Source organism: Patiria miniata, unplaced genomic scaffold (genome assembly GCF_015706575.1).
Source record: "Patiria miniata isolate m_02_andy unplaced genomic scaffold, ASM1570657v1 HiC_scaffold_18, whole genome shotgun sequence".
Classification (NCBI taxonomy): domain Eukaryota; kingdom Metazoa; phylum Echinodermata; class Asteroidea; order Valvatida; family Asterinidae; genus Patiria; species Patiria miniata.
Genome location: NW_024037056.1, coordinates 9,832,659 through 9,858,385, shown reverse-complemented (window position 1 = coordinate 9,858,385; position 25,727 = coordinate 9,832,659). Strand labels below are relative to the sequence as shown.

The following is a 25,727-nucleotide window of genomic DNA, read 5'->3' as shown; positions in this document are numbered from 1 at the left end:
TTCTTTTTGCACCAATTTCTCACTCAGTTAATATTCAACTTTGTTTTAATGTGATATCCCGAAAAGGCGTGCAAACAAACCCTCAAACTTCCAGTTGTTTTTAAAATTGTGCGGGGAAAAAGTAAAAAGGGCTGGATTTGTCGATATCATAAAATAATTGGTTTTGAAACATCACTTGTAAGGAACTACTACTCAAGTTTTGTTGATTTTGCACAATTTCTATTTCGCAGCAAAAGGGAAAAAACAAAACAAGGTTTTCCATGTCAAAGTAGGCTCGGGTGTAAACATTGGAAATGACTGCTTACCTATGACAGTGATTTGCATGGTGCATGTGGCAATGTTGTTGCTGGCATCTTTCGCAGTGTACTGCAATATGTGTACAGACTGCGCAGCACCCAGCCTGATTCTGTCATTTACACGAAACGTTAAACCATCCGCGTCAATGGTGATTTCGAAACTTCCGCTGTTGTCGGATGCAGAGGGTGGTTCGGGTAAGGTTACTGTTGCGAAGTTTTGCTTTGGATCTGTCTGAATCGTCTGATTGGGTGGGCAGGTGATCACTGGTGGCTGATTAACTGAGAAAACATTTATATGCACAATAGTATTAAAAGCTTAAAATAGCTATATCAAACTGAAATGAGAACGAACAATATTTATAAAAAATAAATCAATTAAAAAAATCATTTTAAATTCAAAACTATACTGATAAAAAAAACACGATAGGCCTTTAGCCGAGCTGGACCCAAAAGTGCCAATTTAGGGCATCATTTTGTAGGCCTATATTCAATGATTCAGTGAATTAAAGTCACAGGACAGAACGCTGGTACTTCGGATCGATCGAGCAAAACTTTAGACTGCATTTCAAATTGATCTTATATTACATATACATTGGGGTATAATAATAATTGCCTACCAAGAACGGAGATTTGCGAGCTGCACGTCGCAGAGTTGTTTGCATCACTTGCATTGAATTGCAAGACGTGTGGAGAGTTTGCAATACTCAATCTGACTTCGTCATTAACACGACGCGTAGAACCATCCACGTCAATAGTGATTTCGAGCCGTCCAAGGCTGCTGTGGTACGAAGCGGCAGGACCAGGTAGGTTGACCGTAGCGAAGGTCTGGTTTGGATCTGACAGGATCGTCTGATTAGATGGGCAGATTATTATGACGGGTCGATCTCCAGCTATAAGCATAATCAAAATACCAACAATATGTCACTTGTCATATACCGGGAGAAATTCTGGCACTGCAATATGCCTTTAGGGAAAAGTGGGGGTAGACCATTTATACTGAAAGCGCGAAAGGCAGTGATTGTGTGTATTACTTTGAGATAGTGTACATATTAACTTCTTATACTATAATCTTCTTCAACTACATACTGTATCATTTTGAATCATCTCAGATATTACAAATTGTCTCAGATCAAATGTTCGATCATGACGAGTTATGTTACTGTGAATAAATACTATTTTACACTTTCAAATTCGAAAACTGTCATCAACTGTAACTTTTTTACTATCTTATAAAAAACCAGTCTGGATTTTGATGTCAGCATTGCAACTAACTACATCGAACCCCGGCATCCTTGTAATGAATGCAGTCGTGTTCTCCCGGTCTTCTTGCCGTGCAATTTCACCGTCTCCTCGTTACCCGTGCAACCAACATCATCCAACACCATGTCCACGGTTACCTCACCAAATTCAGTCAGTTTGTGTTATTACAAAACCCGAATTATTAATAGCGTTCATGTACCATGTATTTTCGATCTCGTAAAAAAAAAACTCAGTCTGTTGTCAACAACTTACTACATCGAACCCCGGCATCCTCGCCAAGCCAGCAGTTGTGTCCCGATCCCCTTATTGCCGGGCAATCAAACACCGTCTGCTCGTTACCCCTGCAACGAACATCATCCAACAGTATGTTTCCGGTCCCCTCACCAAATGCAGCTCCAATGGGAGCCGCATAAGCTTCTCCAAAACCCAGTTCCCGGCAGATAACGGTTGCGTCTTGTATGTCCCAGAGGTCTTCACAGACTGTCCCCCAAGCACCGTTCCAGAACACCTCCACTCGACCTTCCATGGAGTCTGAACCGCCTACCAAACGAACACCTATCCCTGTCAGGGCCGGATTCAGAAATCGGACTTGACATTAATTTAGTTGGATGAGACAGTAACCATTGTCAATAATCATTATTCCAGGCCAATTATTTTGCACGGCCATTGAGAATGTTGACTACGTATATACGCCCGGCTTAAATGAGTGTGCGTCTTGCCCTCAACCCCTGGCTCTTGCATCATCCAACACCTTCGAGATGTCAGGGGTTGTGGAAAAGACTGTACAGTCCATCTTGAACCGCTCCCAGATAAAAATAATAATAAAAGCTTAAAATAGCTACAGGTATATCAAACTGTAAATGAGAACGAACAATATTAAAAAAGAAATCCAGAAATCAGACTTGACATTTATTTAGTAAGATAAGACAGTATTCATTGTCAATAATCATTTTTCTTTGCCAATTATTTTGCATGGCCATTGGGAATGCTGACTACGTAGGGAAAGCTTAAATGAATGTGCGTCTGCCCCTCAACCCCTGGCTCTTGCATCATCCAACACCTTCGAGATGTCAGGGGTTGTGGAGAAGACTGTATAGTCCATCTTGAGCCGCTTCCCAGATAAAAAAATAACATAATAATAAAAGCTTAAAATAGCTATATCCAAATGTAAATAAGAACGAACAATTTAAACAATTTTCTTAACATTTTAAATTCAAAAATAAACTGTAACAAATAAAATAAAAAACAGGCCTTTAGCAGAGCTGGACCGAAAAGTGCCAGTTTCGGGCATTTTTTGTAGGCCTGTACTCGATGAGTCAGTGAATTAAAGTCACAGAACAGAACGTTGGCACTTCGGATCGATCCAGCAAAACTTTAAAAGACTGCATTCAAATTGTTCTCATATTACGTATACATTGGGGTATAATAATAATTGCCTACCAACAACGGAGATTTGCATGCTGCACGTCGCAGAGTTGTTTGCATCACTTGCATTGAATTGCAAGACGTGTGGAGAGTTTGCAATACTCAATCTGACTTCGTCATTAACACGACGCGTAGAACCATCCACGTCAATAGTGATTTCGAGCTGTCCAAGGCTGCTGTGGTACGAAGCGGCAGGACCAGGTAGGTTGACCGTAGCGAAGGTCTGGTTTGGATCTGACAGGATCGTCTGATTTGATGGGCAGATTATTATGACGGGTCGATCTCCAGCTATAAGCATAATCAAAATACCAACAATATGTCACTTGTCATATACCGGGAGAAATTCTGGCACTGCAATATGCCTTTAGGGAAAAGTGGGGGTAGACCATTTATACTGAAAGCGCGAAAGGCAGTGATTGTGTGTATTACTTTGAGATAGTGTACATATTAACTTCTTATACTTTAATCTTCTTCAACTACATACTGTATCATTTTGAATCATCTCAGATATTACAAATTGTCTCAGATCAAATGTTCGATCATGACGAGTTATGTTACTGTGAATAAATACTATTTTACACTTTCAAATTCGAAAACTGTCATCAACTGTAATTTTTTTACTATCTTATAAAAAACCAGTCTGGATTTTGATGTCAGCATTGCAACTAACTACATCGAACCCCGGCATCCTTGTAATGAATGCAGTCGTGTTCTCCCGGTCTTCTTGCCGTGCAATTTCACCGTCTCCTCGTTACCCGTGCAACCAACATCATCCAACACCATGTCCACGGTTACCTCACCAAATTCAGTCAGTTTGTGTTATTACAAAACCCGAATTATTAATAGCGTTCATGTACAATGTATTTTCGATCTCGTAAAAAAAAAACTCAGTCTGTTGTCAACAACTTACTACATCGAACCCCGGCATCCTCGCCAAGCCAGCAGTTGTGTCCCGATCCCCTTATTGCCGGGCAATCAAACACCGTCTGCTCGTTACCCCTGCAACGAACATCATCCAACAGTATGTTTCCGGTCCCCTCACCAAATGCAGCTCCAATGGGAGCCGCATAAGCTTCTCCAAAACCCAGTTCCCGGCAGATAACGGTTGCGTCTTGTATGTCCCAGAGGTCTTCACAGACTGTCCCCCAAGCACCGTTCCAGAACACCTCCACTCGACCTTCCATGGAGTCTGAACCGCCTACCAAACGAACACCTATCCCTGTCAGGGCCGGATTCAGAAATCGGACTTGACATTAATTTAGTTGGATGAGACAGTAACCATTGTCAATAATCATTATTCCAGGCCAATTATTTTGCACGGCCATTGAGAATGTTGACTACGTATATACGCCCGGCTTAAATGAGTGTGCGTCTTGCCCTCAACCCCTGGCTCTTGCATCATCCAACACCTTCGAGATGTCAGGGGTTGTGGAAAAGACTGTACAGTCCATCTTGAACCGCTCCCAGATAAAAATAATAATAAAAGCTTAAAATAGCTACAGGTATATCAAACTGTAAATGAGAACGAACAATATTAAAAAAGAAATCCAGAAATCAGACTTGACATTTATTTAGTAAGATAAGACAGTATTCATTGTCAATAATCATTTTTCTTTGCCAATTATTTTGCATGGCCATTGGGAATGCTGACTACGTAGGGAAAGCTTAAATGAATGTGCGTCTGCCCCTCAACCCCTGGCTCTTGCATCATCCAACACCTTCGAGATGTCAGGGGTTGTGGAGAAGACTGTATAGTCCATCTTGAGCCGCTTCCCAGATAAAAAAATAACATAATAATAAAAGCTTAAAATAGCTATATCCAAATGTAAATAAGAACGAACAATTTAAACAATTTTCTTAACATTTTAAATTCAAAAATAAACTGTAACAAATAATATAAAAAACAGGCCTTTAGCAGAGCTGGACCGAAAAGTGCCAGTTTCGGGCATTTTTTGTAGGCCTGTACTCGATGAGTCAGTGAATTAAAGTCACAGAACAGAACGTTGGCACTTCGGATCGATCCAGCAAAACTTTAAAAGACTGCATTCAAATTGTTCTCATATTACGTATACATTGGGGTATAATAATAATTGCCTACCAACAACGGAGATTTGCATGCTGCACGTCGCAGTGTTGTTTGCATCACTTGCATTGAATTGCAAGACGTGTGGAGAGTTTGCAATACTCAATCTGACTTCGTCATTAACACGACGCGTAGAACCATCCACGTCAATAGTGATTTCGAGCTGTCCAAGGCTGCTGTGGTACGAAGCGGCAGGACCAGGTAGGTTGACCGTAGCGAAGTTCTGGTTTGAATCTGAATCGATCGTCTGATTAGATGGGCAGATTATTATGACGGGTCGATCTCCAGCTATAAGCATAATCAAAATACCAAAAATATGTCACTTGACATATACCGGGAGAAATTCTGGCACTGCAATATGCCTTTAGGGAAGTGCGGGAGTAAACCATGCATACTGAAAGCGCAAAAGGCAGTGATTGTGTGTTATAACTTTGAGATAGTGTACATATTTGTTTTTACTATCTTAGGAAAGTCAATCTAGATTTTGATGTTAGCATTGCAACTATCTACATCGAACCCCGGCATCCTCGTAATGAATGCAGTCGTGTTCTCCCGGTCTTCTTGCCGTGCAATTTCACCGTCTCCTCGTTACCCGTGCAACTTACATCATCCAACACCATGTCCACGGTTCCCTCACCAAATTCAGTCAGTTTGTGTTTTTACAAAACCCGAATTATTAATACCGTTCATGTAAAATGTATTCTCGATCTCGTAAAAAAAACCTCAGTCTGTTGTCAACAACTTACAACATCGAACCCCGGCATCCTCGTAATGCACACAGTTGTGTCCCGATCCCCTTATTGCCGGGCAATCAAACACCGTCTCCTCGTTACCCGTGCACTCAACATCATCCAACAGTGTATGGCTCCGGTTCCCTCACCAAATACAGCTCCGTGGGGAGCCGCAACAGCTTCTGCAAAACCCAGTTCCCGGCAGATAACTGTTGCGTCTCGTAGGTCCCAGAGGTCATCACAGACCGTCCCCCAAGCACCGTTCCAGAACACCTCCACTCGACCTTCCATGGAGTCTGAACCGCCTACCAAACGAACTATATCAAAACCATAGGGAATTTCTTTGACAAGGGAGGTTCAAGCTTAGATCTAGAGAATGCAAATATATTACAATAAATAAAATGTATAATGTACGCACAATGCAAGGGCGCGGATGCATAACCAAATTTTGGTGGGGGGGGGGGGGGAGAAGGCTGGAGTATATTTTGTTTCAAAAAGAGTTAACTAGAATAATGATGCCCCAGCAACACTGCATTTCTTTCTACATTTAAATGTCTTTTGAAGGTATGATTTCGTGCATTTGGCTGAATTTGCAAATTGTTGAATTCCACCCTTTTAAAAATGGAACAAATGCGACCGAAACTAAAACTTGGTGGATTGAGAACTAAGATCACAGAAGCATAATCGATATTAGTACACAAATAATGAATGTTTATGAGTGACATGCATGGTGAGAATATTTTCATGAGTTGAAAGATTGAATGTGGATTTTTCCATCTTTCAACGAGTGAAAATATTCTCACCATTGCACGAATGCAAAACATTATATAACATACGAGTAGATCTTTGTCATTCGATTGGAGGATAAAACTTTTAAGAACAAACAAAACTCACAAAGTTGTATCATATCCACTACTTTGTTTCAGCTTGTTCAAGGCTAACAAAGGTTTAAAAAGTCAAATCATTGACAATAATGAAAATTAACATTGTAACGCAAAAAAAAAATCATCAAGGCAACTGCATCAACTTCAAAGGCAAGTTTTGGGTGCTATAACGCATGAGGCCGTGGGCCAGAGCCTGTAACGTGCACTCTCGTCTTAACTCTTTAGACAAACCTCATCGCAGTCAGTGGCCGTGTCACGCACAGAGCCCTGTTTAACCTCAGTTTCTTGTCCCGAGGTCACGCACGCATGGCCCAAAAGCCTACGCGAGATTTTACGAGACTGTATTCGAGACTACAGAAAAACACAAAAAGTACCTGGATACATGCACTGTTTGGCCAAGATGGCTAGGCTAGTGAAAAGTTAAAGTCGTGTGCTTTATTTTGATACCAAATATAACTGCTTTTGACAGAAATAAAGTACTGTTACTAGGCCTTCGTGTCAAACAAAAATCATACTTTATAGCAACAAAAGTGAGGACCCGTAGTTTTTAGGTGTACATTCCATTTTTAAAAAAGGCCGACAGAAATGGCAAGATTCATTAGATAGATGATACTCTACGCTTAATTTTCATGTGCAACACGTGCAGGAGACTGTTGGATTTTTGGCACAAATCGCCGGTTGAAAAAGGAAGACTTTTGCGAAATGTCATGATTTGCAATCACAAGTGTACGCGTGTAAACGTATAGGCCCAAAATTGAAAATAGCACGCGCGAACGTGCAATGAATGACTTATGAATATTAAGTAGGCCATCTCGGGCTCGACCAATCAGTGGGAGTATGGGGTCACAAGGTCATACCGTGTCTGGGCTCCTTGCTCTGTGCTTTTACAATGGCGACGATCTTTTCGCGTTGTGAAAAATGGAAGTTTTGGAAACATTAGGTGTACATCGAATTCTTAAAATATTAACGACATCACGTTCACGAGAATTTTTTTGTAGATGAAGGTTCATTCTTTCCTTTGATTACCTCAACATTCGGGAGAGTTTCGTCGTTGTCGAATGGAAACGGAAATTTCATCACGTATTTTTTAGTCGATTTGTCCGTGAAATATTGTTGTCAAAATGCATGGAAATCCTTTTTTGAGAAAAAAAATACCTTGACAGATGTATGTAGTAGGTCTGTAACTACTTAAAACAGTTTTTTTTTTGTGGATTGGTTGTGGTTTGGCATGAAAATTGCGAATTTTCTGAAGCCGTTTTACGGCCATTGTTCGCTGGCCTCGCGTTGCTGTCGGTTGTGTGGACGAGAAAATAGAGCAGCTACGCGTGACATGACACGGCAACTGACTGATCAGCATCGGCACCACGAACTGACGCTCTGTTGCGCGTGAGTGCGCTGCACGCGCGCGTATTTACAGAAAATGTTTGGGTTTCACGAACTGACATCCTCCACAGTGCGGCACTTTACTAGTCTGAGTATCACCCGTTATCCACGGAGCAAGCCTCCTCATGTATAACGTCTGATATGTCTACACATATACATATATGCAAGCGGCGCGCCAGCCAATTGGAGTCGACTTTACTAAATCGTGACGTCATTTCATTCCTAAATCAGGACTTGTGGTTTGATTGGTCAATAATTCGAATAATTTTGTAATGCAACAACAGCCAGGCGCATTATCGCGTAACATGATACCGAGCGCGTGACGCAGGGCTTTTTAATCCATTGTCTATGACGCGCAACTGCTGAATGACCGAAGAACCGATATAGAAAGCGCCCGCTGATTGGTCAAAATCTAGGAGGTCAAGAGGCGGGGTCTTGCCTTCAGCAAATCTGCTCACATATCATGGCGAATGCCATGGGTCTATTACATATAGACTACATAGTTACACTTTAGAGCGCACCCCGTACATTTTCGGTTTCACGAACTACACTCTCAAAACCCTGGTTAAAATTTTGTTGATTTAAATGTTGGTTAACCAACAAAATTTTAACCAACGTTGTGTAAAATTGTCCAATTTTGCCCAACGTTGGCTCAACGTTGGGCACGTTTCGCCCAACGTTGGTTAATTTTTTTTTAATCAACCGTTGGGCTGTTCACCTGTTAAGCAACAGTTGGTTAAAAGTAGTCAATTCACCCAACGATGGTTAAAATCGGGTACATTTAACCAGTAAAAGGACTACTTTTAACTAACTGTTGCTGAACAGGTGAACAGCCCAACGGCTGGTTAAAAAAAATTTCCCCAAATGATATTTGTGAGACATTAAGCCAAAGTGAGACAGGAATGGGCACAGGCCATAGTGGAGACAAAATGGGGGGGGGGGGGGGGGGGGGGGGACACCGAATGGGGTAAGTTTTTTTCTTGGATATGATTGTGTACTACACCTGAACATCTTGGAATAAATGCGTTTCTAAGGAAAAACAATTGACATCTTTCATTTCCACGACTACAAAATTCGAACTTTAAAGGTCTTTTTCTAAATAGTTAACTTTTTTGTTCGATAAATTCGATAAATTCGAACTTTTAACAGTCATAACTTGTCAACGGAATATCCAATTGAAGTGCAACAAACGGTATCGCAAGGAGAATATTATTTCTCCTTATTACTTATACCCGCAAACGTTTACTTCGACCTCTACCCAGCTCTGTCTCAATTTGCCTGAACGCCTCACATTTTACCTTAACCCTAAAAGGGCTTGGTTATTTTGTCCATCACTCAGCTGGGGGGGGGGGGATCCCCCACCGCCCCCCTAAGATCTCAGCCATCGAGTGACGAAATTTTTTGAAACTCGGTACATGCATAGAGAAACTCATCATAAAGATACCCAAGAAATTTCAGGACTATAGATCAAAGGGTTTGGGAATTATGGTTAATTAATTATTCATATGTACGAATGGCAATTCTGCTCTGTGCACACGACGTATATGGGAAAGTTCGGTTTTCACGTCGCGTAGCGCCGGAATAATTTTCGTTGCGCGGCAACCCGTGGTCCGATTTTTATGTTTTTGGTATCAAAAGATGTGCAAGGCTCTAGGCTAAAAATTCATAACAGCTCCAGTCGCGAAACAAAAAGTCAAGGCTATCGCGGAAAAAGTTGGGGGACGCATTTCGCCTCCTGTCCATTTTAGGGTTAAGTTAACCAGTTCTTAACAATTGAGTTGATTATTGCCCCATGCGACAAGACAGCTGGTAAAGAAATCAGGCTTCGACAAGTAACAGAACTTTGTTTACGTTAAGATTGGAGAACGAAATACACAACTATCCAGCAAAAACTGCTCTGACGAAATGTGACAAACACCAAGGATGTTCTGTTAATAAAGGAGGCACTGGCCTTGTTTCAATTATCCAGTGACCACACATGGGCGTGAGAAAGGAGGCCTGTTCCGAGGACAGCATACCAAAAACTGTCTAGGGAGCAATAAATTCTTTGAAGCCGTATGCCGGCCTCAAATGAATTATAATTATCGCTTACCAAAAGCAGCCACTTGGAACTTGCATCCGAAGGCAAAGAAAACGAGGATGGCAAACGCCACAGAGAAAGATCTCCCTGACCTCATGTTGAACATGGCGTCCATGACAAGTTGCTGATGCACTTATTTATTTACCAGTCTCTCACAGACTCAATTTCCTTGTGTTTTTTTCGCTGAAAACATGTACCAACATTGCTCTTTGCAAGATGGACAATGAGGAGGCAACTTTTAGTAAAGCTTTTATATACATCACGTATCAATGTCACGACCCTTGCGTGTCATAATTGTCAAAGTTGACTTTATAATGTTGTTTATCTATCTGAGAGTGAAAGTTGGCCTACTTGACATGAAACACAACAAAATGCCCTCAGTTTCCTTGTTGATACGGTCCAGCTGGCATTGTATTTTTTATGACTGTATGAAGGATATAGAAATAAATATATTTCCTGGTTAACATGATACACAGACCATCTCTGAAGATTTGGCAAGACTGCGCGAAGAATAAAAACAATACTTCAAATCGTTCCTACTGAAAAGGTTAAAGAGCTAGAGAATGAATTTGTCATAAAACAAGTTCTGCTGATATCGATTTATTTATTTATTTGTATATAACGAACTAAACACCGTTTTATCGTTATTTATAAACTAGGGGCGAGTAAGCCACGCCCCTTAGACAACCCTATGGAATTTGTGTACGCTAAGTTTTGTTTGTCTCAGATTTTGCGCGTTCTGCGTCCCTTCAATATTTAATGTAATTGGACAATATTTCACAAGCTGCATTGACGCGATTCTAACGCGATTCTACCGCGCGCAATAAGTCAATCATTTCATGCAAGACTTTCATGCAAGGCGGCCAGAGCTTATGTGCACTCGAACTTGTTCTCTGTTCTCAGCTATGTTTGGCAACTCTATTGAGTATTACCCGAGTAATGGTCTCCCATAATATTTGCGCTAAGTTTAGTCGGGCACCATTTGCAGTCATTAGCCGACTTAGAAGCAAAAAAAAACAGTAAAGACAAAAAAGCCGCGTCGCCGCACCACTTTTTGGGCAAGCTCCATACCAGAAACCGGAGGTTTTTTTGGCCTTATAAGTAGGCTGTGCTAGTATTGGGAGTACATTGTACTTGTGTTGGTAGAACCTGCATTATGTGGACATCTTTTGTTCACGTCCACATAGTGACTGTAAGACAAACTCATCTTTGTAAACACCGGCAATCGTGGACCCCCTATTGTCCCTAATCCTCATTCCTTTGTTTGTACTCAACAGCTCTCATTGGTTTTGAACACGAATTTCAATCGAGGACTATCGGTCAATCGTGGACGTTTTGTTTGTGCCCTAACCCTTTTGTCCTAGGTCCACGATTGCCAGTGTTTATACATACCATGTACACACAATGTGAAATTATTACTTCCTCCATGTCTTCTCACGCTTTTTTACTATTTGACTGATGCTCGCACAAAAACTCTTTCACACATATTCTCTGTTCTAAAAAAATACTCATAAACATACATGTACATAGGCCCTATACTAAATGCATTTTAACATGACAATGAAAGGAAAAATATTACAGAAAACATAAGTAGAATGTACCATTCAAAACGAGAAAAAAAAATCTGCATCACACCTTAACCCAAACGACCCCCAACCAGCCAAACTCCGACACCAGGGTTTGTTGGAATCTGTTAGGATGAGTAGTGCTCTAGTAAACTGACTGTGTTTTATATGAGATTAAACATATGCACAGTTTACCATACGCTGTTGGGATTTGCAAGGATGAGGAAGGTTCCTAGTATATAATTGCTAGGGGTTAAGGGTTAAGGAATTGTTATGATAAATAATAACCTCACTGTACACGCCTGTGATCAGGATACATGTACTTTCCTGTCCAAATATATTTTTTCCTGCGGGTTTCATTCCAAGTTCCTTGTAATTATGGCAGGTGTCTAAATTTAGTCCAGGAATAGGACACTAAATGTTGATGCCGCAGAACACGGTAAAAAAATATTGTTTTTTGTTACCTTGTTCCCCTTTCAACGAAAAATACATTGACTGACAAAAACAAACACTGACAAATGCTTCTCAATGGGGGAACTCACAGTTGTAAATTTTCAATGTAATATACCTTTATCGTGCTGCCACCATTTTAGTCATGTTGCCTGTATCCAATAACAGTACTGAATGATAACGTTTTCTGTGCAAAAAGAACCAGACTACTTTGCTCTCCAGCCTCGCTTTGGTTACGTTGATTTGAATTTTTGCCTGTATCTAATAACAGTACTGAATGATAACGTTTTCTGTGCAAAAAGAACCAGACTATTTTGCTCTTTGGTTACGTTGATTTGAATGGGAAAAAATCAAGATGGCCGCGACATGATAATGGTCTAAAAAAGACGACAACATTTTACAGGCAACTGGTCATCCCATAAATGTGGGGTTCAATTGTTTTCGTCTCCCTGTTACATCTGAGATAAGATTCTGTACATTCAGGACACAGGACACAGCAAAAAAGTCACACTTTTGGATCCCAAATTTATGGAATAATCAACTCTACAAACCACATAAAAAAAAATCAACCGATACAAAATATAACTTGAATATGGGAAATAAGTTGTACGTATCCAAAATGTGAAGATGTCTACAGCGTACATACAACCCACACGATCAAACACAGTGACGGTTTCATCTTTATCCATCATTGACATCAAATTGAGCCTCTGAGCCTCTTGAGCCTCTGATAGTTATTTTTTGTTTATGTTAAATATGTTTTCAGGGAGGCACACGCACGAGATGTCCAAAAAGGCACTCGTCACACCCGCTATTTAAAAAAGGCACTAAGTTTTTTTGGGGGAAAAGGGCATTTGTTTAAAAAAAAAAGCACTTAAAAAAACACTCGTTTTAAAACAAAGGGCACCCTTCAAAATAATGGGGGGGGGGGGAATATTTGCGAAAAAAGGCACTTGAATGCAAATAGGCAGTCTTTACATAATATTGGGGGGGGGGGGTAAATACCCCCCCCCCCTTATCCCCAGCCAAGCCAGTGGCCACAAGTGGGTCGGCATGAAACACCGAGAATTCAGCAACAACAGGGGGCCACGACAGGGGGGGGGGGCAATGACAGTCAGGGTTGTTTATCGTGGTTTTCAAACTTACAAATAGGGCCCTATCATTAGCGTGTCCATGTTTTTATGTCGGGGGAGGAGACTTTACTGTTTCGACATGCCGAATTTCTGGGCACCAGTAGGCCTCTCCTGGAGCTACACAGTGTGGGCTATGTTATATTGTCTTTACGAAAAACAATTTAAACCATATTTTAATTCTGAATAATATTTGCAATTTGTAATATGTTATATTGTAGCAATGTGTAATAACTATATGCAATCTGCAAACAAAGCAGCGAATTCAGTCAATATAATTAGTTGATTTAAGTTTCTTCATTGGTTGAAGGATTCGTATCTGCTCAGCATTGGGTACGCCTCATGGCTTTCAAGTTGTGTATCCAGTGGTAAAAAAAATCGCTAGAAATATCAATATTACAGTGTGTTAGTTTATGTAAACTGAATAGCAATCATTAACAGGTTGCAGAATATCAATTATGCTAAATAGTCGAGACTCGATATATTTAATCGATACTCCATAAAATGCTTTCACTTGATCGTGAAATAACGAAACGGTTTCTGATTATAAGTATTTGCCTTAGGAAATATACACGCGAATCAACCTCTTGTTCGCACCTTGACTCAGGTTGATTTTATCAGATTTCATGTCGAAATGTAAAATTGATCAAATGTTATATAAATTTGAGAATAATGTAATTATAAAGAAGCTCTGCGTTTTATTACTATTTTCCCAATTCCTTGCAGTATAATAATCTAAATACAGCTTAAAACATTCTAAGCAGTTTATGAAATATGCTAAACATTTTTTTAAATGAAACACCATACGTATCGATTATTAAACATAGAACATGACGTTTTAGGGCTTGGAGGGTGTCAATATCTGCTTGACGTTACCTGTTATAACGGAACCTCAACGACCCCAGAACTTAGCAAATGTATGCCACAAGAATGGCTCAACCTTGCAGTGAACCTTTCTTCGAAATCGCAACGTGGTCTTCCTATTGCGGTGTTGTCACAGAGATCTCCACTTCTGCACTCTGCCCGGCTGACGGTACAGTGTGAGCCGTCGCTGACACCAATTCTGACTCGTTAGACTTTTCAGGATGCAGTGTGGGCAGACGGCACTCATGGCCGCAGCAGATGCGCTTCATGTAGGGCGCCAGGGCTGTGCGGACCTCCTCACGTCGAGCGCAGAACATGATGAACACAATCACGCCCTACAATGGGAGCAAATAATTACGACACTAAAGCCCGGTTCATAGCCTACTTAATGCGAAAGCGAAGCGAAATTTGTGCCGTCAACAATAGTACGTTCGAAGCGCGTCCACCCGTTACTGACGACATGAAGTTCGCTTCCCATTCGCAAGTATGAACCTGGCTTTACAAACGGCTTGGTTATCAAAGAAACTCCGTCCTTTGAAAAATTGATGTTGGAACGTAGCTCCCACCCCTCTTTTACATTTTTTTTTTAAAAGCCATAAGGCAAAGGTCTACAAGGTATAATGGCTTCAACTACAAAATGAAAAAAAAATGTAAATGAGAGAAATGGAATCTGTGGAAAGTGTTACGGACAGTTTGTATAGCATTTTTTTTGTTTACTAGACGCCGCGCCGACTGAGGGCTCCGATGACGCGCTGTTTACACTTCGCTGACCTAGTTCCTTTGTTACAAGTAGCGCGCGGTCCGGAAATTAGTTCCTAAAAATAGACTCCATGGCGGGCTAAGTTGTTACAATGTACTAAGTTCTGTCTGCCTGTGTAATTCTATGCTGGGAATCAGCAGTTCACGTTCTGGTAGCAGCGCGGCATGTTGACCGCACAATTCGCTGAATAAATTCAAGTTTCTCTGGAGTTATCCTGTGTGTGTACCCCTATTTCCTGCGTTTGGCGAGACTTGGAGGACAAGAACCCAATATTCACGCTACAATAGGAGAGCACGTTCTTGGTATTAAGGAGCCTACACAGTGAGGCCGTAAAAATTACACGTCATTCACCATAACCCTTAGCCCACATACAGTGCTAGGGAAAGGAGGCAAATAATTGGTATTAAGAGCCTGTGATGAGGGTACGGTACGCGATGGAGGAACGACAGTTTACTTGAGCACATCTAATGAGTGTACTTGTACCTGTAAAACAAACTCTTTGGGGCAACAGAGCTCACGGGAAGCCACAATACCTTGTCCCGGTAGTTAAACATCATGACAGATTAACGTCTCAAGACAGTGAACTACATAGTTGGTAAAAGTGTGGGAATTAAGTGAGCTTGTACCGCGCTGAAATGAGGGGCAAAGGAATGAAAACCCACCTGCAAGGAGTTGGCCAGACAGAAGATGAGCTGGAAGGCAAAGGCTGCCTCATTGATCGCCAGAAACCCAAAACACCAGGTCAAGCCCATGAGGGCGGAGATTCCCACAGCATTCTGGAGGCGTTTGGAGATCTGCTGGGAGCGAGATGCCTCCTTGACCTTCAGGAGACTGCGCATGACCAAGATGAAGGTGATGATGTTGTGGAGGAGGATGAGACCAATGGGAGCAAGGAGGCCGAGGTACAGCACAAGACCAGGCTCAACGAAGCAGCTACAAACGAAGAAATATTGATCATAATTTTTTTTAAATATAGGTAGGTAATACCAGTTTTAATAGAGTGCTTATTAACCTCACAGTCGCATCTGTATAAGTCTTTGGACATTTTCGAAACTTTGTCTTTGTTTCCAGTTTCGGCTTGTGTTAAGAGATTGTAGACCTCTGATCCTGGAGAATTCGGCGCATTATGGGTCCAAGGTCTGCTTGAAGAGTACAAAATCATATGCGTGAGAGAATAAAATTTGGAGTAGTTTAGATTGTAGAAGGTTCATAAATTCCCTGCATACAGTGAAGTAAGCAGAAGTTTGGGACAAAGCCGACATTTCGAGAACTACCGTATTTGAATAATAATTAGGTAGAGAGAGAGTGTCAGTCATTGGGGAATCCAAACAGCGCCCTCAGATGAAAAGCTAACATGGTCATTCACTTACTAATGCTCGTTGGCATAGTGATGTGATGCTGCAGCCAAGGTGATAATCAACACAATCAATGGAGAACCTAAAAAAGGAGATTGAAATCTTATTCTTGATTCAACTTGATTCCAATCTTGATTCAACTGAAGATAACAATGATTTTGCTTGGTATCTATTTAAAAATAATGTTTGAGTTTAGACATGGACTCACCCCAAGCGATGAGGCAAGCCTTGAGCATGTAGTGAGGCGTGTCTTCTGGGAATACCTTCACCGTACTGACGTACATGTTCCTGGCTTCAACGGCCATCCACATCATGGTGGACAGAGTCAAGTAGTGGAGTAAAGCAGCCACAAACACACAACCACCTCCGGAACCCTTTAAATTGAAGTACATGTAGATATAACTGTTATAATTTCAAAGCAAGATGCAATTCACAAAAGACATTACAATCAATGCCTTTCAAGATATGGAAAGTGCTTTTACCGACCGGTCCTTGCCACTTTTGACCTCTTGGTGCCTCCACATATCTATCGCCCCTTCAATTAAACTTAAAAGTTTCCTGCGTTATGTAACATTGCTCACCTTAGCATTGTCGACGCCGGCAACGAACACGATGTACAACATGAACAACGAGAAGCAGAAATTGATGAAGATCTGACGAGATTTTCCGCTTCGCAGTTTCCTACCAAAAAAAGTTAAGATGTTTATATATATATTCTTTATTTTCACACTGCCTTACAGCGACAAGACAACACATGGAACGTATGAGTAATAAGCATACAGAGAAACATGGTTGGGTTTAATTTTGCTGATCGTTTCATCACAATGATCTTACCTGATAGCTAAGTATATGATCAGCGTGATAGCCAGACTTATGATTGACAGTGCAGCGCCAACATGGCTGATGATATCAAGCGCTTGCTTAGCAGGAGTGTCATCTTTGTCATCAGGTGCTTGGCCCTTCACATCCTGCAAGAAACCTCATACCAGTTACCAATCCAGCCAATTTTCATAGTAGCATCTATGTATCCAACAATTAAAATGATCTCCTAATTATAAACGTGGAGAAACATTCAGTGAGTGAAGATGAAGTGTTTTTGTTGGCATTGAACGTAGGCATTTCAAAAAGGTACAAACGGTGAAATCATGTAGATTTTATAGAACAATGTATTGTATTTTTCCTGATAACTTTCCTTCTTTTCCTGACTTAACGGACCTTTCCTTTTCGTATGGCTTAAAGTAGTGTCGCTCTTTCTTCGAACTGAAAGGGGTACTCTTTTGCTTTGTGATGTGCTCCATGATCTAATGTTGGTGCAACCTGCGGGAGTCTAGTCACCTTGAGGCTGCAATTGTTACATTCTTAAATGGGAAAAAAAGCTGTATGTAGTAGTTTGGAATCACAAGATTGAACTATACATACCACTAGGATTGCGAAGTTGGTGGCATGAGAGCAATTACACACGACTGTCTTATTGGTCACTTCAGCAAGCGCACATCCATCTGTTGTCCAATCACCGACTCCATCTTCCAGCTCAAAGTCCCAGGACACGCAGTGGACCTCGCTTGATTCCTCCTAAGTATCGAAATCGGAAGATTGATAAAAAGTTACACACAATTGAGGGTACAATCTGAAATGATTAACTTGGACGTTGATGTTAAGTTGGCAGGAATAGTCCCTCGTGCAACAGTGAAGTATTCTACTCTGGATGAACTGGAATATTAATTATCTCATGATCACCTTGAATTCAATCACGACTGGTTCTGCGAGGTTGACAAGTTCAACATTCTCCACAGTCAGTGAGACGACAGATCCAGCGACCTTACGAGTCGAGTTACCCTCCCCTCGATGCTCTCTGATCGAAGCAGACTGGAACAACGTGTCATCAGCGTAAATCAGGAAACTGGCTTGCAGCTGAGCTACATTGTGAAGAAATAGTTTAAAGAGGTACGTTTCTCATATTTGGTTTGCACTTCCCCCGAAAATCTTATCAACAAACAACGTTTCATAGTGTCATCCCTTGAAAGATGTTTAAGATTCTATAACAATCTGCTTCCGGAGGCTTAGGTGATCCCAACATTTTTATCATAACTCCACTTTCAACAAGGAACAGCAGTGCGTCTCAAACGTACGCACAATTTGAACCATTGCTTGCATAGTAGACCTTAGCAACCACCGCATAGCCACACCCTCTTTTTTATCTTGTCAAATATCGATTATTGTGCATAATCTTTGATCACACATGAATGATGAACTTACCATCAGGGGACGGTAGCAAATTAGTGATGTTGCCAGGCAACCGAGCCGATGCCAAGACATCGAGATCCTTTGGTATCATACTGGAGCACAAAGTCTCGATCTCGGTACCGGCAAGGGTGCCCTCTTGCGGTGACCCTTGTCCAGGAGACGTCACATTAGACTGTTTCATGGACACGAAGCTGAGTCCGTTCCTGGTCTGGTTTGGCTCAAGACTGACCGCCTCCACGTGGATGGAGTCCTGACGTATACTGACTTTACCCTCTTGCTGAAGTGTCAGGGAGATTTGAGTCTCTACGGACTGAATGATGGCTGAGGAGGTACCAGCCTCGATCTGAGTGGGCTCGGAGTCAGGAGTTTCAGGCCCAACACTCATGATGACATTGCTGACAGTCTCCAGCACTAGTTCTGTCACCTTCAAGAAATCATGATTATAATTAACTTCAGTTACATTTATTTCTACCATATCACTGTTCCACAACGCTTTTTTTTCTTTGAACCATGTATAAGTCCCCTCTTCGGACTCGTAATTCAACATACCTCTTTGTCCCCCGATCCTGCTTTTGCGATGTTCTCCAAAATGCTGGCAACCACCGCAACATCTTCTGCCTCCTTGGATGACTCTGACGTCTGATTGGCTAGAAACTCGGCCACCTCGACTGCATTGCCTTTGCTAACCTCAACCTGTCAACGAATATGGTTCATGGTCACATCTTCATATATAAGCTTCTTATTAAACACCGCATCTGCCTGCAGTTGTTCACAGTTTGCTCAAGTAAACACATGCAGTGTGATTCATAAACTAGGACCTCTCTGCAAGAGCGACCATATTATTATGCCTTTCTGAAAATTGAGCCATCATCTAATTTGGATCAACTAACGTCCTGAGATAAAACAAATTACCTTGACGACGTTTTCGAGAGACACTTCCTTCTTGTCCCCGCAGCCACGAATCTCTTGCTCCTCCCATCGGAAGTAGAGAGGCGCCTCCAACTTCGAACAGTTCCGGACGGCTTCGGGTTCACCAGCTTCATTTTGAGTGATCAAAAAGCAATAATTCAGATGGGCCAAACCATTCTATCAGAACAAACTGAACTGTGCGAATAAATGCGATATAAGTGAGACTTGCGGCCAAGGAACAGCGAACGAAAAAAAAAGAAATATTGAGGTGGAGAGACGATCGTGAAGATTACAAGAAAGATTGGATACATCAGGCAGAAGGAACAACTTGGAAGAACAGGGAGAAAGTTTCAAAGACTGTGAGAGGTGAAGTCAAACCATTTGCAGATGTCAGTGGACAGCGTTGGACAGACTTGGCAGTGGATCCAGCTACTGCTACAGGCCATCTCAGACCGTCAGTGGTTGTGTTGGTTGGGCACTGACCTGTTGTAAAAGCACAGCAAAATGTTTCTTCTCTCACTAAGTCAATGTTAAACGTGTTTTGGTGTAATATCTTGGAAAGGGTTCCAAACAAACTCTTTGAACTATCTTTGCCAAGTCTTCAAATGCTCATATCTCACCTTGTACCACAACAAAGAATGAACAATCCAAGTGCAGGTTGTATGCCGCAAACCATTGCTGATAGTCTACGCGGTGAGCTCCTATCAACAATTCAACACCACAATGACGAGGAAATTACATTCGATCTCGGTGCCCTCAATTATCTTGGACAAAACTCTGACATGTATTCTAGCAAGATGTATCAAGCACGAATAAGTTTGGTAAACCTGCACGTACGCATCACATACAGATGGATACGAAGAAGAGTGTATAGGCGTACACACCTTAAGCATTTACCAAAATCTACTTGCGATTGCCGGGGGAAAAAACACGCTGGATTAGTCGATGTCATAAAATAATTGGTTTTGAAACATCACTTGTAAGGAACTACTACGTATACTCAAGTTATGTTGTTTTGATTTTGCAAAATTTCTGTTTCGCAGCAAAAGGGAAAAATCAAAACAAGGTTTTCCATGTCAGAGTAGGTTCGGGTGTAAACACAGGAAATGACTGCTTACCTATAACAGTGATTTGCATGGTGCATGTGGCAAAGTTGTTGGTGGCATCTCTTGCAGTGTACTGCAATGTGTGTGCAGACTGCGCAGCATCCAACCTGACTCTGTCATTTACATGATACGTAGAACCATCCGCGTCAATGGTGATTTCGAACCATCCGCTGTTGTCGGATGCAGAGGCTGGTTCGGGTAAGGTTACTGTTGCGAAGTTTTGCTTTGGATCTGTCTGAGTCGTCTGATTGGGTGGGCAGGTGATCACTGGTGGCTGATTAACTGAGGAAACATGTATATGCACAATAGTATTAAAAGCTTAAAATAGCTATATCAAACTGAAATGAGAACGAAATATATTTTAAAAAAAAATTAAAGAAAAAATCGTTTTAAATTCAAAAATTATATACTGATAAAAAACCCATGATAGACCTTTAGCCAAGCTGGACCCAAAAGTGCCAGTTTAGGGCATCATTTGTAGGCCTATATTCAATGATTTAGTGAATTAAAGTCACAGGACACAACGCTGGTACTTCGGATCGATCCAGCAAAACTTTAGGACTGCATTCAAATTGATCTTATATTAAATATACATTGGGGTATAATAATAATTGCCTACCAAGAACAGAGATTTGCGTGCTGCACGTCGCAATGTTGTTTGCAAAACTCGCAGTGTATTGCAAGACGTGTGGAGAGTTTGCAATACTCAATCTGACTTCGTCATTAACACGACGCGTAGAACCATCCACGTCAATAGTGATTTCGAGCCGTCCACGGCTGCTGCGGTACGTAATGAATGCAGTCGTGGTATCCTGGTCTTTGTTTTCACCGTCTCCTCGTTACCCGTGCAACCAACATCATCCAACAACATTTCCACGGTTGCCTCACCAAATTTAGTCAGTTTGTGTTATTACAAAACCCGAATTTAAGTTATAATATCGTGCATGTACAATGTATTTTCGATCTCGTAAAAAAACTCAGTCTGTTGTCAACAACTTACTACATCGAACACCGGCATCCTCGTAATGCCCGCAGTCATGTCCCGATCCCCTTGTTGCCGGGCAATCAAACACCGTCTCCTCGTTACCCGTGCACTCAACATTATCCAACACTATGGCTCCGGTTCCCTCACCAAATGCAGCTCTGTGGGGAGCCGCAACAGCTTCTGCAAAACCCAGTTCCCGGCAGATAACTGTTGCGTCTAGTAGGTCCCAGTCGTCATCACAGACCGTCCCCAAGCACCGTTCCAGAACACCTCCACTCGACCTTCCATGGAGTCTGAACCGCCTACAAAACGAACTATATGAAAACCATAGGGAATTTCTTTGACTAGGGAGGTTCAAGCTTAGATCTAGAGAATGCAAATATATTACAAATAAATAAAATGTATAATGTACGCACAATGCAAGGGCGCGGATGCATAACCAAATTTCGGTGGTGGGGGGTGGGGGGGGGGGGAAGGCTGGAGTATATTTTGTTTCAAAAAGAGTTAACTAGAATAATGATGCCCCTGCAACACTGTATTTCTTTCTACATTTAAATGTCTTTTGAAGGTATGATTTTGTGCATTTATATGTATTTGCAAATTGTTGAATTCCACCCTTTTAAAAATGGAACAAATGCGACCGAAACTAAAACTTGGTGGATTGAGAACTAAGATCACAGAAGCATAATGGATATTAGTATACAAATAATGAATGTTTATGAGTGCAATGCATGGTGAGAATATTTTCATGAGTTGAAAGATTGAATGTGGATTTTTCCATCTTTCAACGAGTGAAAATATTCTCACCATTGTACGAATGCAAAACATGATATAACATACAAGTAGATCTTTGTCATTCGATTGGAGGATAAAACTTTAAGAACAAACAAAACTCACAAAGTTGTATCATATCCACTACTTTGTTTCAGCTTGTTCAAGACTAACAAAGGTTTAAAAGTCAAATCATTGACAATAATGAAAATTAACATTGTAACGCAAAAAAAAAATCATCAAGGCAACTGCATCAACTTCAAAGGCAAGTTTTGTGCTGCTATAACGCATGAGGCCGTGGGCCAAAGCCTGTAACGTGCACTCTCGTCTGAACTTTTTAGACGAACCTCATCGCAGTCAGTGGCCGTGTCACGCACAGAGCCCTGTTTAACCTCAGTTTCTTGTCCCGAGGTCACGCACGCATGGCCCAAAAGCCTACGCAAAATTTTACGAGACTGTATTCGAGACTACAGAAAAACACAAAAAGTACCTGGATACATGCATTGTTTGGCCAAGATGGCTAGGCTAGTGAAAAGTTTAAGTCGTGTGCTTTATTTTGATACCAAATATAACTGCTTTTGACAGAAATAAAGTATTGTTACTAGGCCTTCGTGTCAAACAAAAATCATACTTTATAGCAACAAAAGTGAGGGCCGATAGTTTTTAGGTGTACATTCCATTCTTAAAAAAGGCCGAAAGAAATGGCAAGATTCATTAGATAGATGATAGTCTACGCTTCATTTTCATGTAAAACACGTGCAGGAGACTTTTAGATTTTTGGCACAAATCGCCGGTTGAAAAAGGAAGACTTTTGCGAAATGTCATGATTTGCAATCACAAGTGTACGCGTGTAAACGTATAGGCCCAAAATTGAAAATAGCACGCGCGAACGTGCAATGAATGACTTATGAATATTAAGTAGGCCATCTCGGGCTCGACCAATCAGTGGGAGTATGGGGTCACAAGGTCATACCGTGTCTGGGTTCCTTGCTCTGTGCTTTTACAATGGCGACGATCTTTTCGCGTTGTGAAAAATGGAAGTTTTGGAAACATTAGGTGTACATCGAATTCTTAAAATATTAACGACATCACGTTCACGAGAATTTTTTTGTAGATGAAGGTTCATTCTTTCCTTTGATTACCTCAACATTCGGGAGAGTTTCGTCGTTGTCGAATGAAAGCGGAAATTTCATCACGTATTTTTTAGTCGATTTGTCCGTGAAATATTGTTGTCAAAATGCATGGAAATCCTTTTTTGAGAAAAAAATACCTTGCCAGATGTATGTAGTAGGTCTTTAACTACTTAAAACAGTTTTTTTTGTGTGGATTGGTTGTGGTTTGGCATGAAAATTACGAATTTTCTGAAGCCGTTTTACGGCCATTGTTCGCTGGCCTCGCGTTGCTGTCGGTTGTGTGGACGAGAAAATAGACAGCTACGCGTGACATGACACGGCAACTGACTGATCAGCATCGGCACCACGAACTGACGCTCTGTTGCGCGTGAGTGCGCTGCACGCGCGCGTATTTACAAAAAAAATGTTTGGGTTTCACGAACTGACATACTCCACAGTGCGGCACTTTACTAGTCTGAGTATCACCCGTTATCCACGGAGCAAGCCTCCTCATGTATAACGTCTGATATGTCTAGACATATACATATATGCAAGCCGCGCGCCAGCCAATCGGAGTCGACTTTACTAAATCGTGACGTCATTCCATTCCTAAATCAGGACTTGTGGTTTGATTGGTCAATAATTCGAATGATTTTGTAATGCAACAACAGCCAGGCGCATTATCGCGTAACATGATACCGAGCGCGTGACGCAGGGCTTTTTAATCCATTGTCTATGACGCGCAACTGCTGAATGACCGAAGAACCGATATAGAAAGCGCCCGCTGATTGGTCAAAATCTAGGAGGTCAAGAGGCGGGGTCTTGCCTTCAGCAAATCTGTTCACATATCATGGCGAATGCCATGGGTCTATTACATATAGACTACATAGTTACACTTTAGAGCGCACCCCGTACATTCTCGGTTTCACGAACTACACTCTCAAAACCCTGGTTAAAATTTTGTTGATTTAAATGTTGGTTAAAATTTTAACCAACGTCGTGTAAAATTGTCCAATTTTGCCCAACGTTGGCCCAACGTTGGGCACATTTCGCCCAACGTTGGTTAATTTTTTTTTAATCAACCGTTGAGCTGTTCACCTGTTAAGTAACAGTTGGTTAAAAGTAGTCAATTCACCCAACGATGGTTAAAATCGGGTACATTTAACCAGTAAAAGGACTACTTTTAACTAACTGTTGCTTAACAGGTGAACAGCCCAACGGTTGGTTAAAAAAATTTTCCCCAAATGATATTTGTGAGACATTAAGCCAAAGTGAGACAGGAATGGGCACAGGCCATAGTGGAGACAAAATGGGGGGAACACCGAATGGGGTGATTTTTTTTCTTTGATATGATTGTGTACTACACCTGAACATCTTGGAATAAATGCGTTTCGAAGGAAAAACAATTGACATCTTTCATTTCCATGCACGACTACCAAACTCGAACTTTAAAGGTCTTTTTCTAAATAGTTTACTTTTTTGACATGTCGATAAATTCGAACTTTAAACAGTCATAACTTGTCAACGGAATGTCCAATTGAAGTGCAACAAACGGTATCGCAAGGATATTATTTCTTCTTCCTTACTTATACCCGCAAACGTTTACTTCGACCTCTGCCCAGCTCTGTCTCAATTTGCCTGAACGCCTCACATTTTACCTAAAGTTAACCAGCCTTTAACAGTTCAGTTGATTATATTATCACTTACCTAAAGCAGCCACTCGGAACTTGCATCCGAAGGCAAAGAAAGCGAGGATGGCAAACGACGAAGAGAAAGAACTCCCTGATCTCATGTTGAACATGGCGTCCATGACAAGTTGCTGATGTACTTATTTATTCACCAATCTATCACAGACTAATTTTCCTTGTGTCTTTTTCACTGAAAACATGTACCAACGTTGCTCTTTGCGAGATGGAAAATGAGGAGGCAAATTTAAGTACAGCTTTTATATACATTGTCGATGTCACGACCCGTGCATGCTACGTTTGGTTAAATTTAACAATGTTGTTGTAACTATCTGATGGTGAAAGTAGGCCTAATTGACATGGAACACATTCAAATGCCCCCAGTTTCCTGGTTGTACGGTCCAACTGGCACTGTAATTTTTATGACTGTTTGAAGGATATAGAAATAAATATATTTCCTGATTAACAGGATACACAGGCCATCTCTGAAGATTTGGCAAGACTGCGCGAGGAACAAAAACAATACTTCAAATCGTTCCTACTGAAAGGGTTAAAGAGCTAGAGAATGAATTTGTCATAAAACAAGTTCTGCTGATATCGATTTATTTTGGGGTTTTTTACGTTAATATATAACGAACTGAACACCGTT

At 41.2% G+C, this 25,727-nt stretch overlaps 2 protein-coding genes across 2 annotated transcripts; both read right to left on the bottom strand.

Moving 5' to 3' along the window:
• Positions 1–82: 82 nt before the first annotated feature.
• LOC119725118 (deleted in malignant brain tumors 1 protein-like) lies at positions 83–21,755 on the bottom strand. Its single transcript, XM_038196479.1, has 8 exons — positions 21,526–21,755; positions 5,080–5,352; positions 3,892–4,200; positions 2,997–3,269; positions 1,809–2,117; positions 914–1,186; positions 306–575; positions 83–87 (listed from the first exon to the last, which is right to left on the bottom strand). Exons 2-8 carry the CDS (start codon positions 5,096–5,098, stop codon positions 83–85), a joined length of 1,458 nt encoding a protein of 485 aa, XP_038052407.1. The 5' UTR covers positions 5,099–5,352; positions 21,526–21,755.
• LOC119724539 (adhesion G-protein coupled receptor G2-like) lies at positions 12,658–21,311 on the bottom strand. Its single transcript, XM_038195639.1, has 14 exons — positions 21,145–21,311; positions 20,538–20,807; positions 19,798–19,902; positions 19,423–19,547; positions 19,060–19,203; positions 18,523–18,934; positions 18,004–18,182; positions 17,686–17,838; positions 17,101–17,234; positions 16,848–16,947; positions 16,475–16,640; positions 16,282–16,348; positions 15,574–15,844; positions 12,658–14,486 (listed from the first exon to the last, which is right to left on the bottom strand). The coding sequence occupies exons 2-14, from the start codon at positions 20,554–20,556 to the stop codon at positions 14,268–14,270; spliced, it is 2,094 nt and encodes a 697-aa protein (XP_038051567.1). The 5' UTR covers positions 20,557–20,807; positions 21,145–21,311; the 3' UTR covers positions 12,658–14,267.
• Positions 21,756–25,727: the final 3,972 nt, after the last annotated feature.

What these genes read in the sequence shown, in the direction of transcription:
- LOC119725118 (XM_038196479.1), bottom strand. An exon ending in CATGCAAATCTCCGTTGTTG is followed by an intron (nt 2,118 to 2,996) that starts GTAGGCAATTAT and finishes CGGCCCTGACAG; the next exon opens with GGATAGGTGTTCGTTTGGTA. An exon ending in CTCGCAAATCTCCGTTCTTG is followed by an intron (nt 576 to 913) that starts GTAGGCAATTAT and finishes ATGTTTTCTCAG; the next exon opens with TTAATCAGCCACCAGTGATC.
- LOC119724539 (XM_038195639.1), bottom strand. An exon ending in CACTATGCCAACGAGCATTA is followed by an intron (nt 15,845 to 16,281) that starts GTAAGTGAATGA and finishes CTTCGTTTGTAG; the next exon opens with CTGCTTCGTTGAGCCTGGTC. An exon ending in GTCTGGCCAACTCCTTGCAG is followed by an intron (nt 14,487 to 15,573) that starts GTGGGTTTTCAT and finishes CTCCCATTGTAG; the next exon opens with GGCGTGATTGTGTTCATCAT.